Source organism: Perca flavescens, chromosome 16 (assembly GCF_004354835.1).
Source record: "Perca flavescens isolate YP-PL-M2 chromosome 16, PFLA_1.0, whole genome shotgun sequence".
Classification (NCBI taxonomy): Eukaryota; Metazoa; Chordata; class Actinopteri; order Perciformes; family Percidae; genus Perca; species Perca flavescens.
This window is the reverse complement of record NC_041346.1, coordinates 27,123,785-27,138,510: the sequence shown is the minus strand read 5'-3', so window position 1 is coordinate 27,138,510 and position 14,726 is coordinate 27,123,785. Positions and strand designations below refer to the sequence as shown.

Genomic DNA, 14,726 nt, shown 5'->3' with positions numbered 1-14,726 from the left:
TAGGCTGTAAATATGTGAGCTTCACACACTGTCTCTACATTTAACAGTGTCACAGCTGTGGTTCTCAACCTGGGGGTCGGGGCCCCCCAAAAAGGAGACGTGAGAAGAATCTAGCTTGGCAAGTAAGCCGAGCAGAACTTTCACACAATGTACCGCTATTTCTATGCTCATTTGCATATTTATGATGTCATTACGCAATCATTTGCATACAGCTTAGTGGTTGTGTCAGCAAGGTAGATAGTAAGAAATATAAATCTTTAGCCAAAGAATCACAAACTCACTACGGGAATTTATATTAAATTATAATTATTACTTAGGTAGCCTGTATTTGAAGTAAAAAAAAAAATCAAATTTAAGGGAGGGCGAAAGATCGATAAAGAATTCTCAAAGAAGGCTGGCTTGCACAGTGCCAGGACAGGTCAGGAGCGTCTTTCTCCTTCTCTTAAAACATCCAGGGTCGCGTCCCGCTGTCTCTAGTACCTACACCGACCCCCGCACCCTGTCCCCCCCCTTCTACCTGCCGGCGCAGTGGTGATGGTCAAATGAAGCTTCGCGAACCAGTGTCTTTACTTTCTGAGCTCACTAGATGGCGCTCTCGGTTCAAAAAAGGGTTTGAAAAGCCATTGAATTGCCATTCATTTCACCTTTTTTTTGAACAGAGATCGCCATCTAGTGAGCTCAGAAAGTAAAGACACTGGTTCGCCAAGCTTCATTTGACCATCACTACTGCGCAGTGCTGCTCCTCTACTCCTCAGTCACAGAACAGAAGAGAGAGGAGACTGTTTTGGCGGCCACAAGATTCGCTATGGGGGTTTGAAAAGTCGCTAAATCTAACGACAAAGTCGCTAAGTTGGCAACACAAAGAACACAGTCTGAACGTACCAGAGAAATGGTACAGCCCAATGGGGAGTGAGGGTTTGAAAATCTGATTATTTCCTGAATTGTTGGTATGTGATGGTAATACTGCATACATTTTTGGAAGGCTAACATTATATTTTATAAAAAATAAATTCTCATCAAAGGGGGTTGGACCCCCCACAATACCCCCCGTAATTTGAACAGTGCTGTCATAATGTAATTGAAAAGACTATTGTAGCATTTATGGCACATTATCAATGACGGCAAAACAAAGTTCAAGGTACTTGCGGGCACTGACAGAGATCAGCATTGTGATAGATGCTCTTATCTTGTTGTATTCACTTCTGATGGAAATGCCTTGACTTTTGTAATAGCAAATTTTATTACAATTAATTATTGTTTTAATATTCTACAAGATTATTACATTTGTTCATGTGTAGATTGAAAAGGCTCCAAGTGAAACAGCTGGCAACCGTGAACTTTGAGCCTAGTAGTTTCTTTTCTTAAAGAACTCCAGCTTCTCATTTTGTTTTAACTTTTAGCAAATAAAGTGAAGAAGGCCATAAACTGTCTGAACCGTGTCTCCTTCTGTCTCCTGAGATAAACTGTTGTTCAGGCTAATGTTAAGAACAGGAGCCATGCTAAAAGATAAATTAAGAGGGGTGGCTTAACGGAGTTTCTTCACTATATATTTTGACATTTAGGTTTCTAGTTAGAAAGACTTTTCAGATGTGCTGTTGGTACTTGTGAAACAGTGATTCTCTATATTTGCAAACTACATGTTGAGGAGAAAGCAACAACTTAATAATATTATTTAAGTGACTAATAATAATGCCAGCATTTAACCTCAAACAAAGTATTTAGCTGCTTTCTCCTCCACTAATTTGTATCGATGGGAAGCTCCCATCAGATAGACCAGGACCCAAAAGTGATAAAACCAAAAGGTTTTATCTTACTGAGTGAATAATGGCAGACAAATATTTATTAGTTACACTGTCATAATGTTGTCATGACAGCAAGTCTTATCTATGATATCTTAATGACAAATACAAATGTTACCACTTTACTTGAGGTCAAAGAATGTTTTCGTTACACTGCCATAATGTTGTCATGACAGCAAGTCTTACCCATGATATCTTAATGACAAATACAATTGGTACCACTTTACTTGAGGTTAAAATATTTATTAGTTACACTGTCATAATGTTGTCATGACAGCAAGTACTATCAATGATATCTTAATGACAAATACAATTGGTACCACTACTTGAGGTCAAAATATTTATTAGTTACACTGTCATAACCACAATCAGTTTTGAGAAATTTCCTGTCAGACATCTATCTGAAAAAGTCCTAGAATTGGTCTCTAATCTTTCACATCTAATTGTAATAATCATTAGGTCAACATGTCATGAATACAAAAAGAAGTGAATTTTTGTTTATGTCAAGTTGTCATGACAAAGACATCCTCTGGTAATGTCATCCTGGTTAATGTCAAATTGTAATTACAAAGACATCCCAAACTAATTTACTGTTTTTTCCAACTGCTTACACACGTTTTCAAAACTATGTCTCCTTTTTTCAAAACTCTACACACAATTCCTAAAACTGCACAAACAAAATGCAAAATGCCTCACATCTCCTTCAAAATGAAACACTGCATTCAAAATACCATAAACACATCTCAGAATTCTATGCACTTTGTGCAAAATAAAATCTGATTGATTTGTAATGCTGAAATAGTCATTAGATAGTTGCATGCAGTATGGACGCCACTATGAAGCTACTCAAGAAGGGCTTCTCTTCTTCCCTCCTCCTCCTCCATGTTGTTATCCCCTGTCTCTCCCTCCTCCTCCCCTTGCTCTCTGTCTATTGTTGGCATCCATTGTTCAAAACAGGTAATCTGACCTTTGACCTATGTATAGGCCTATACTAAAGCAATGATTGGTTAGTGTTCAGTTATGACATAATGTGTTTGCAAATGTGAGAAGTGTGTGTGTGCCCTGGTAAATAAGTGTAGCATTTTGATTGGTTGTGTTTAGAAATGGATAGCAAGTCAATTCCTGTTAGATTTTTGTGTCTTAGGTAGAGAATTGTGTGTAATGTTTTGAAAAAAGTGTTTTATACAATTGAAAGCTGAGTGAAAGGCTGAGAAATAGCTTATGGTTTTGGAGATTTGCTGTGTAGTTTTGCACTTTGAGTGAGAGGTTTCAAAAATCATGTGACATGAAACAATTTTGTGTGTAAGCAGTTGGAAAAAACTGTAATGTCAAGTTGTCATGACCAAGACAACTTCTGGTAATGACACTTTGATTAATGTCAAAGTGTCATAATCAAGACAAATTTAATGTCAAGTTGTCATGACCAAGACAACTTCTGGTAATATCACTTTGATTAATGTCAAGTTGTCATAATCAAGACAAGCCAAACAATGTCAACTTGTCATGACAAAAACCGAATGACACTTAATGACAGAAGTCATAAACGTTTATGACTTGTTTATAAGGTTTATGACACATTCATGACAGTGTCATGTCATAGTTATGACAGTGTCATGTCATGGTTACGTCGGTACTGTCAAGTAAAGTGTTACCACCTTGTCTTATAGGCTACAGTATTGTGGCATAGTATCAGGACATCCTGGCTAATGTCTGTCGCGCATGGCTATGGGCCTATTTGGGAGATAGTCCAGGGCTGTTTTTTAGCCCCAGTCCGTCCCTGCCTCAGGGTACAGTTTTATCCCCCTTTTTATTTTCACTTTATACTGCTGACTATAGGCATAGTCAGCCATCTTGCTGGGTACAAAAATTCTACATAATAACATAACATAACGATTGCGTCATTCACGTGCATATTAAGTAGCCACATGTATTTGTTTTGGTCTAATAATGCATCCATATTTACCGCTCCAGCGGAGAGGATGGTTTCTTCAGACAGCTTAAGTTTATAAGAATTTGTCCAAATTTCAAGATTCCCTGCAAACTAAGAAAAATAGACTACAAACCGACAGCTTTTCTTTTAGCTTGTTTTGTAAAAATTAGCTATTTGCAGAGTAGAGCTGTGTTTGCGTAAAACAGCGCGGTGGACAAGAGTGGACTGAGCAGACAGAGCAGATTGAACTATCGCTTTCTCCATGTTGATGCCGGTCTACACAGCCGAGTGCACTGATAAGTATTGACTTTTAACTCACGAAGGTTTAATTGTAGCCTCCTTACAGTAACGAGACTAGCTTTAGTTCATCTGCCCCAGCGGCCGTTGGTAATCCTCTTTGTATTGTTCCCAGTCAGAGATATGAGTCAATCAAACTACCGTAAATAACAGGTCGCGCACAGGCGCCGATTTATGTTTTCCTCCGTGGGTGCTCACACGCGCACACAGTTAAAAAAAAAAAAAAGTAGTCAACAATGTTTGCATTTCAGAACCTTAGGAAATGGACAGCGGCCGACACGAACACACACGCCGTAAAGTAAGCTAGCTTTCAACTCAGGACAGCGCCACTTCTCACAGATAGGACTGGAGATGAGAAGTTTAATCAGCTTCGTGGGAAATTATAAATCAATGCCACCGACATGACCAATCACACTATGACAGACGCTCCACTTAGCACCACCTGCAATGTTTAATATTAAATTAATATAAAAATGAACTGGCAGTCTGGCACACGTGGGTGCTCAGTATTTTTCGTGGGTGCTCAAGCTCCGGAGCACCCACGGTATCGGCACCTATGAGGTCGGCAACTGTGAACGTTGTAATTTGGCATGCGGATGAGAGAGTGCTTCAGCATTTCAACCATGATTTCAACACATCAATAACTCTCTTGCACACATATTGCCAGCGTGCCATTGGTTAAGGTCCCGCGTGGCATGCGTGCCTAAGGTTGCCGACCCCTGCTCTAGACACAAAACTCACAACCAATGATCAAAATACACATTTTTCAAAACTCTAACACTTTTTTCAATTGCTTGGATGCAATACACATAAACCTAAGATCATTTGTTCATTTAACAAAGAACACCTGTTCAATATGACACAACTTAACATCAAAGTATCCTATTTCAAAAAGCAATTCACACATTACAGTTCAGATAATTGTCTATTCATTTCATTACAATCATCTAACTATCAATTGATAAAACTACTCAAAATGATAAGTAACTGTTGCATTACTCTTAATGCATAGTTGTATGGAAACAGACAAACAATATTCCATGTTTAGATCATGAAAGTTTCAAGATAACGAGATTCATTGTCACCAATTATATATATATATATATATATATATATATATATATATATATATATATATATATATATATATATATATATGTGTGTCTATATATATAGTGTCTGATAAACAGTACAGTAAAACTAGCAATTGTATTACATGATTTGATATGGGGTGGGAGGGAATTCCAGAGTTTGGGGGCTACTACAGAGAAGGCTCGGTCCCCTCTGGTTTTTAGACGTGTCCGGGGGATGACGAGGAGTTGTTGGGTTGTGGACCTGAGTGCCCTGGTGGCAGAGTAAGTAGATCGGAAATATATGGAGGGGCTTGACCATGGAGTGCTTTAAAAACAAAAAGTAAAACTTTACTGTAAAATCGATTCAGAATTTTACTGGCAACCATGTGTGTGTGTGTGTGTGTGTGTGTGTGTGTGTGTCTGTGTGTATGTGTATGTGTGTGTTTGTCTGTGTGTGTGTGTGTGTGTCAGTATGTGTGTGTGTTTGTGTTTGTTTGTGTGTGTGTGTGTGTGTCTGTTTGTGTGTGTGTGTGTTTGTGTGTCTGTGTGTGTCTCTGTGTGTGTATGTGTCTGTGTGAGTGTATGTGTGTGTTTGTGTGTGTGTGTGTGTTTGTGTTTCTGTGTGTGTGTCTGTGTGTGTGTGTCTGCGTGAGTGTCTGTGTGTGTCTGTGTGTGTGTCTTTGTGTGTATGTGTATGTGTGTGTCTGTTTGTGTGTCTGTGTGTGTGTGTGTTTGCATGTGTGTGTGTCTCTGTGTGTGTGTGTGTGTGTGTGTGTGTGCTTGTGTGTGTGTGTGTGTGTGTGTTTGCATGTGTGTGTGTGTGTGTGCTGAATAGCTAAAATGCTAAAGCTAAACTGGATAATAGTTGAAGTAGTGAGAATAGTTGGTAAAGTATGAATGGTCATGAAATTCATTAAAAAGTTGAACAACACCACTAATGTATAAAAGATGTGGAATATGTTTTTGTTTGTTGAAAAGCTGACGCTAAACTGATTTGTTAGCTTGAAAAGTTCAACAATGCCAAACGATGTAGAACATTGAGGGGTCTGAATTTATTTTCCAACTGAAATTATGAATAAGTATAACGAGAGAAAGAAAAGAGGAAGAGAGAAAAAGAGAAGAAAATAGAAAAAGAGGAAGAAAAGCCAGATAATATATTATAATTTTCATGTCTTGGGAAAAGCGCTGTGTCATGCTATAAAGATTCTCACAACATTACATTACATGTCCTTAGCTGTGTGTGTGTGTGTGTGTGTGTGTGTGTCTGTTTGTGTGTGTGTGTGTGTTTGTGTGTCTGTTTGTGTGTGTGTGTGTGTGTGTGTGTGTGTGTTTGTGTGTGTCTGTGTGTGTGAGTATGTGTCCGTTTGTGTGTGTGTGTGTGTGTTTGTGTGTGTGTGTGTGTGCGTGCGCGTGTGTGTGTTTGTGTGTGTGTCTGTGTGTCTGTGTGTGTATGTGTGTGTGAGAAAGAAAGGAGGAAGAGAGAAAAAGAGAAGAAAAGAGAAAAAGAGGAAGAAAAGCCAGATAATATATTATAATTTTCATGTCTTGGGAAAAGCGCTGTGTCATGCTATAAAGATTCTCACAACATTACATTACATGTCCTTAGCTGTGTGTGTGTGTGTGTGTGTGTGTGTGTCTGTTTGTGTGTGTGTGTGTGTTTGTGTGTCTGTTTGTGTGTGTGTGTGTGTGTGTGTGTGTGTGTTTGTGTGTGTCTGTGTGTGTGAGTATGTGTCCGTTTTGTGTGTGTGTGTGTGTGTTTGTGTGTGTGTGTGTGTGTGTGCGTGTGTGTGTGTGTCTGTGTGTGTGTGTGTGTGTGTGTGTGTGAGAGAAGAAAGGAGGAGAGAAAAAGAGAAGAAAAGAGAAAAAGAGGAAGAAAAGCCAGATAATATATTATAATTTTCATGTCTTGGGAAAAGCGCTGTGTCATGCTATAAAGATTCTCACAACATTACATTACATGTCTTTAGCTGACAATTTTATCCAGAGCAACTTCCAATTGCTATATGTCAGAGGTAAAACACACCTGAAGCAACTACGGGTTAAGTATCTTGCTCAGGAACACATTGGTTAATGCATTACAGATTCAAACCTGGGTCTCCCACACCAAAGGCATATGTCATATCCACTGAGCCATCACTACCCAATGGTGGCAAGTGTTCCTTCAGCTCTAATAAAACTAATCACCACACCTGCTGCCATTGTCATACAGTGACATATGTCACCTGTGGCACGCTGCAGCTATTCAGAGAACGATGTTTTTAAAAAGTGGAAATCGTTTTAATAAGTATGGATTTCATTAAAAAGTTAAAAGTTTATGCTAAACTGAACTGTTGGCTTTAAAAGTTGAATAATGACAAAAGACGTAGAACATTGTGAGGTCTGAGTATATTTTCTAACTGATAATGACTCACAAATGCAGAAATATGAAACAAATTGTATGAAAAATCTTAAACCTCAAATGCACTGCACTGCTGAAAAATCAGGAAAATTTTTAGAGTTGAAAGCTAAACTGCATTACTTCACTTTACAGATAGAGTAGGTCTAGACCACACTCATATAATCATATATAATTTACAAACCCAACAATTCCAGTAATTCCCCCAAGAGCAAGCATTTAGTGCGACAGTGGCAAGGAAATACTCCCTTTTAGAACTTCACGGGACAACCATAAAGAACTGATATGTATCAGGAAAAAAGTGAGTGTTTGGCATACATGTGAACATTTGCTTATTAGCACTAAACAAAATACAGCTGAGGGTCATTAGTTCTGCAATTCAAATGCATTCAAATTTTGGCTATCATAGCTAATTAAAAAAAGATGATCTCACCGCTCAAAACAGGAAACTAACACCCTCAAAACCACAGTAGACAATGCCAGACTGTTGGGAAATATCCAAGCAGGAAAAAAACAAGGGACTAACTCTACTAATTAAAATTTTTATTTATTTAAAGAACACCTTTACAGTAAACATACGGAATCCAACATCCTGTCAACTGCAGAGGACAGCACAGATACAACTTTTAAAACCTCTTTTTACAACCGTAACAATAAATCATGTTGATGTTTTCCACTCCCAGGTTGTGTCCCAGGCAGCTGACTAATGTTTAACTGACTGGAAGAGATGAATGTCATTTCCTTCAGAGGATTGTAGCTGATGAGAAAAAAAAAGGAAAAAAAAGCCCAAGGATAATCAATTTACAACACCGTTACATGACACTGTATGCCACTTCGTAAACATCTTTATCGAGAATGGTCTGGATCATTTCATAAGCTCCACAATATATAATTATATAGATATAATGTGTTATGTGTGAGGAATGTCTAAATAAGTTGTTGATGTCTTGGAGTCGTTAGAAGACGCTTACCTGTTCAGAAAATGCCTTGCTCCTTCCTGCGGTCGATATCTCTCTTCAGTTGGCAGGTGGCACACACCGGACAGCACATGTGCACCAAAAAGTCCGTAAACAGTGACCCCTGGAAACACAAATATGAGTATGGATTTCTATTGGATGGGGATGGGGTGGGTTGGGGTGTCCTGTTTTAAATGCAAGTGTGTACAAAGATGACTAACCATGGGAAATGTAATTTTTTTTTTCAGGAGGAAGTTGAATCCGTTTTGAGAGCAACAGAAAGTCTGTACTAGGTGTCACAGCTGTGGTTCTCAACCTGGGGGTCGGGGCCCCCCAAAAGGAGACATGAGAAGAATCTAGCTTGGCAAGTAAGCCGAGCAGAACTTTCACACAAAGGTGCTTTAAAGGTGCTCTAAGTGATGTTGGGTGACGGCACTTCTTGTTGACGTTCAAAGTATTTTCAAACAAAACGAGTCTAGCTCGCCCCTCCCTCCTCCTCATCCCGTCCCCTCCCCCTCTCTTCCGTGCTTCCGCGCACTAACGGCCCCAACCCCCCACCCCCAAATCCTTTTTGTCGGTTATTGGCTGGAACACTGTTTGTTATGTTTGGTGGTGCAGGTTGGCGCAGTTTGTTTTAGTTGCTGTTTGTGGAGCCTGGGCTGTCTACAGAGACCACGTTTTTTTTAACATTGTGTTTAGGGGACAGGCAGCTAGCGGATAGTGAGGAGAGGTTTGCTGTATGTGACAAAAAATGTTGTAGCCTAAAAAACGCTCTACATCGCTTAGAGAACCTTTAAGATAAATGATAACGTCATCATGCAAACATGCTTACATTCAAATCCATCCTTTCTGTGAAGCCTCGTCTATCATGGCCAAAAACACAGAACTAAAGTATTTTTTTGGACATTGTTATTTCATTTCCTATATTTTGATACTATATTACTATACCTCTTCAGGCCTCTACAAACTATTGAAATAAAAGCGTCTCAAAATGACTCAACTCAACTTTGACTTATTGTAAAGTGTTACCATTGTCATATTAGTCCGTTTACTTAGCTAAAGGATCCGAGTACTTCTACCACTGCATGTGACGTGGGATCAAGCATCTTAAAACCTCTCCTCTTGTTCCGCAGCATACCTGTACAAGTGTTTTAACCACAACTAAAGGTAGGACTATCATACTCCATGTTACCTGACAATAACGTTGCTGTTTTCCTACATTTTCCAAATGGAGTCCTACAGCCAGCCAGCGTTTTATATCTGCTTAAACTTACTCTGATGTTGTATTTGGTCCTGTAGACGCTGCGGATCGCCATGGTCAGACCACACAGGCAGCACTCGTTCATGTCGCTGGCGATTGTGCAGCCGAGGCACGGGTAGCAGCACAGACCATAGCAGCCTGTATTGAGAAAAATACAACATTTACAGTACATCTTTTATGTTTTAACTGTGTCCATATTTTAATCAGATTTCCCAGAAAAGGAGGGAGTGCTACTCACAAGTTCCACAGTCATCGCTGAAATCGAACAGGCCTGTCTGGAACTCCGAGGGTGTGTAGCTGCCTGGTTGGTTGGTCACAGCCATGATCAGAACAATACTCTGTTGGATAAAAAAAAAAAAAAAAAAGAGCTTATCACTGATCTTCTTATCACTTTTTTTAAACTCTAAAGAGCTAGGGCCTAGTTTGTGATCATTACTTCTGTATCTTCCCCAGCAAAGAGAACTGTAAATTACACCTCTTTTGAACATCAAACAACATGGACATAAGTTATCTTGCATGTTACCCATTGCACTGGGAAGGTTCAGGTTCAGGTTCAGGTTACTTTTACCAGTAAAGTAACCTAAACCTGAACCTGAACCTTCCCAAGGAAGCAGTAGTTAGGAGGTAAATCTTACCAGATGGTTGAAGGACGGTGAAACTGACCAAGACTGATCCCGGTAGCAGTGTGAGTCTTTTATAACCGTTCAAAGCAGAAGGTTTGGCAATTTTTTCATGGCCGCAACCCACATATTCAGCGCTGCTGCTCATCCCACAAATGCATGTTCCTTACAAATGGTCCACCATTTGAAAAGGAACTAAACAGGCTTTCCAACAGTATAAGAGTTATTGCCAAAAGCATTGTTACCACAGAGAAATAATCTACCAAACACACATTTCTTTACTTTTTGTGCTAAATTTATTTTAAATCCCTGCTATGCTCCTTTCAGGCACACGGTGGCGCTGCTTCCCACAAATGATCTGACACCTACTCAGGCTGTGTAGGAGAGCATGTAATGACAACCTGACTGTAATGATACAGGCTCCTACATAATGAGCAGCTGTAACTGAAACTCAGGGAATAGGCATGATTTTCAATTTCCTACAGACTAAAGATAGACGTGGGGCTAAATTACACCAAAATACACGGGGCTGCCATTAGCCTGCACTCCACAGCAGACCCTCGAAACACTTTCACAATCCATCAAACTTTCAAACCTGAATACTTGTTGGCAATACATAAATATATTCTAAAGAGCAGGGACTATATGTCATTTATTTATTTCAGCATTCGACAGGGTTAAAGACTTTAGCTGACGGCAGTTTTCATTAGTTAAATTCAAAGTTGGTGCCAAACAAATGTCAGATTATGTTCTATTTTTTTCAGATATTATTCCTTGTTGATATCTGCGGTTGCTGGGTGATCACCTTCTGCATGATATCACCATCTTCTGTACAGAATGATACCTGCAGTAAGGGGATTTACACTGCAGAGTACATTTACCCTTATCATATAAGTTTGAGGTGCTTCCATTTAATGCTACTTTATACTTCTACTCGACTACATTTCAGAGGGAATTATGGTCCTTTTTACCTCCACTACATTAATATGACATATAGATTATATATATTATATAGATAGGCTATAGATTAAGATATTTTTATACAAAACCTGTGAGTTTACAAAAATGTGAAGCATTATTATAGATAAAGGACCCAAAGTAGTTGAAATGAGCTGTTTTTCTCCATTAACTGCAACATTAAAGTACCGCCTACACAATTGCATTGTTTTTTTCTTTTACTTTTCTTACTTCAAGTATATTTTGTTCACTGATGGAAGAAGAGCTCCGATCCTTTAGTTGAGAAAAAGTATAAACTACCAGAGTAAAGTACAAGTAAATGTCCTGCATTCAAAATCCTACTTACCAGTAAAGAAGCAGAATGTACCTAATGTATCAAGAGTAAAAGTACTCATTTTCGATATATTATTATATATGACATTAACACATTGTTAATACAAAAGCATCAATGTTAGAGCAGGATTTTACTGTTGTAGCTGCTCCAGGTGGAGCTACTTTTACTTTTTAAGTATGTCAGTGCAAAGTAAGTACATATACTCAAGTACTTTACTCCATTTTAAATTTGAGGTACTTGTATTTCCATTTTATGCAACTTTATACTTCTACTTAACTACATATTTTTACTCCACTATATTATTTGTGACAAATATAGTTACAACTTACGATTTTACTTCTAAAACATGATGATGATCTTCCAGAATATGATGCATCGTTATAGATTAAACTACCCAACCGTATATAAAGGAGTTCAAATCAGCTCCACCTTGACCAGCATCAGCCTAAAAGGCTACTATATTCAGTAATTGCAGTTGTAATTACTTGTAACAGTTTCTCCACTACTGCTAGTCCAAAAGGTTGGGATCCACTAGTTTAATCTTAAGCAATGTGTTAAACTCATTATGTTTTTTATTATTATTTAAAATTGTAATGTAAATGTAATGGAGTTAAAAAGTACAATATGTTTCCCTTTGAAATGGAGGGAAGTAGAAGTATAAAGTAGCAGAAAATGGAAATTCATTAAAAAGTACACTACTTGAGTACATGTACTTAGTCACTTTTCTCACTTTGTTGTTAATTTGACCTAAGTAAATACAACCTGTGTTCTCTAACTTATAATGGGGTATTGCTGCTTTTACTCAAGTGAATGATCTGAGTGTTAAACCCCTCCTCTTTCTTTATGAGGGGTATATTCTTCACAGAGCTGAGGTTTTTTATGTGAGTTAGTGTTATTTCAGGGCAGCACTGATAGACATGCGCACAGCTGATGGAAGAGAGGCACATCTGCACTGACGTCACCCCCTCCCCTGAAAAAGCTGCCAATTTGAAGCTGTCCGGGACTGGGACATACCCGGTCTCTGCAATGTAGTGAGGAGGAGCAGCTCCAAGCCAACTGCTGCTGCTGTTTTCATGCACTTTTCTCAAAAGCAGTGTGCTGTGACGGTCTCTCTGAGGTGGCAGGACACCCTCTGCAACCTCAGCTCACTTTTTAAGCCACTCTGAGCCACCACCAAGATCACAAAGTCTAGAGATTATAAAGACGACAGATAGGCTGAAAATAGACCCTTCTCCTGGAGGAAATCCAAGACTTTGAAAAGCAGAATAGCTCCTTTTTTGTGTGTGTGTGTGTGCAGAATAGCTCCTTTTGTGTGTGTGTGTGTGTGTGTGTGTGTGTGTGTGTGTGTGTGTGCGCGTGTGTGTGACTGTCTGTTCTGAGATACGGTTTGAAAGGGGAGACTCTCACTGCAGTTGTAGAGGATGGCAGAACCCAAAAGGAGATGAAGAGAGGAGAGGAACAGAGGGTTGTGTGCGGAACTTCAGAGCTGCAGAAGCCTTTTGTCCTGAGCTCTCCCTGCACAGTTGGACCGGAGCTGACAATGAAGATGAGCATGGTAACTATCTGTTCACTCTCCCCGTCTTGTTGGCGATATCTTTCCCGTAGTTTTTTTTTTTTTTGTCGGAGCAGATTCGTGTGAGCATTTGAATGCTCTCAGGGAAGCGGCATTCAGCAGTAGCCTACTGCTCATTTTGGCACTGCGAGTTCACAGAGTTTTTGCGTAAAAAAAAAAAAACATTTTACGCACTGGATCTACATGTTAACAGGTTCACATCTGCAGTCTGCCTGTTCGAAATAACTAATGCCACTTCTTGAAGCCTTTTTTTGTTGTTGTTGCCACAACTCTAATACGATTCAAAGCGATGTCAGGTTATTATTTTTGATTTGCAGACGCGCATGGAGGGTTGTATTTCATGTACCGGCGTAATGCACGCGGGCCGGCCGCCAACTGTCTGGGCCAGAGTGGCCAAGAAAGTAGCGCTGTCTGTCTGGAGGACTAGAGCCGGAAGAAATACACCCAGAAATCCTCTCCAAAGGCTTGTCATCTGTGTTTGGAGCCCGGTCACTTTCATTGGACATCAGCCTCCTCTCACCTGGACCCGCTGACGTGTGTTTATAGTAGTCTAGTTTGCGCACGCTGCCGTGAAGCGCGTCAGTGAGTAAAACCACAATCTGCACTAAATGATATCATGTCGACTAGTCAGCACCGTTGGCGCTGTTTGAAGATGTATGCCTCCCTTTTAATGCGGCTATTACGCTCGTTTTAAGGCCATTAGTCATGAAACTGTCACTCTGGTATATGAATGTTGAATTAATAATGTTTCTGACCTTTTAACATGCACTTGTTGACATTGTGTAGGCCTATGTGAGTTGCATGTGTGTGAACGTGAGATGTTTTGGATAGGTATATTTAATGTATTTAACGTATGTTTAAAGGATATTTTTGACCGTCTCAGGTAGTGCACCTGAATCTCATTGTATGTAAATGCAATGGCAATAAAGGAATTTTTTCTAGCAAGTGCAGTGGCACAACTGTGGCTAAAATCAGTTGTTGGTCCATCCTGTCAAAGTGTTCAAGTTGAATCACGTTTTAGGTCAGAGCCATGAACCCAAACAAACTATACACCTTAATTATACAATATTTAACTTTGTGTTAGATTTCCATTCATTTACCTCTTTACCATGTCTATTTGTATAAAAGCTGCAACGATTAAATAATTAATCGATTTGTTGATCAACAGATAGTTGATTAATCGTTTCAGTCCAACTTGTTCTGGCCCCAGCATCATAAAATGTGAGGATATGCTTGTTGTTGGTTTATCTCATTTAAAGTCAATCTTTGGGTTTTGGACTGTTGATCAGATCAAAGAAGGACTTTAAAGAGGCTATTCTGGACTCAGGGGAATCCTAATCTGTCATTATTTTGTGACATTTTGTTGACCAAACGATTGATTGTTTGAGAGAAAGTCATCTGAGGATTCATCGTTAATAAGAAGTTTCACTCTTTTTTTCATCTGCCAATTCATTAATGAATCATTTGTAAAACGTCAGAAAATAGTAGAAAATGCAACTTCACATAGCTTTTTTTTAAACCAACCAACTGT

The 14,726-nt window shown here is 39.2% G+C and overlaps 2 protein-coding genes across 2 annotated transcripts in view; one reads left to right on the top strand and one right to left on the bottom strand.

Moving 5' to 3' along the window:
• Positions 1-8,155: 8,155 nt before the first annotated feature.
• LOC114571442 (placenta-specific gene 8 protein) lies at positions 8,156-10,395 on the bottom strand. Its single transcript, XM_028602374.1, has 5 exons — positions 10,347-10,395; positions 9,950-10,049; positions 9,725-9,849; positions 8,466-8,574; positions 8,156-8,251 (listed from the first exon to the last, which is right to left on the bottom strand). Exons 2-4 carry the CDS (start codon positions 10,032-10,034, stop codon positions 8,470-8,472), a joined length of 315 nt encoding a protein of 104 aa, XP_028458175.1. The 5' UTR covers positions 10,035-10,049; positions 10,347-10,395; the 3' UTR covers positions 8,156-8,251; positions 8,466-8,469.
• A 2,597-nt stretch (positions 10,396-12,992) lies between these two features.
• The window catches only part of adamts6 (ADAM metallopeptidase with thrombospondin type 1 motif, 6), a 65,563-nt gene continuing 63,829 nt past the window's right edge, over positions 12,993-14,726 (top strand). Inside the window, exon 1 of the mRNA XM_028602616.1 lies at positions 12,993-13,177. The gene's annotated coding sequence lies outside the window, so the exon portion shown is untranslated. The remainder of the gene's footprint in view (positions 13,178-14,726) is intronic.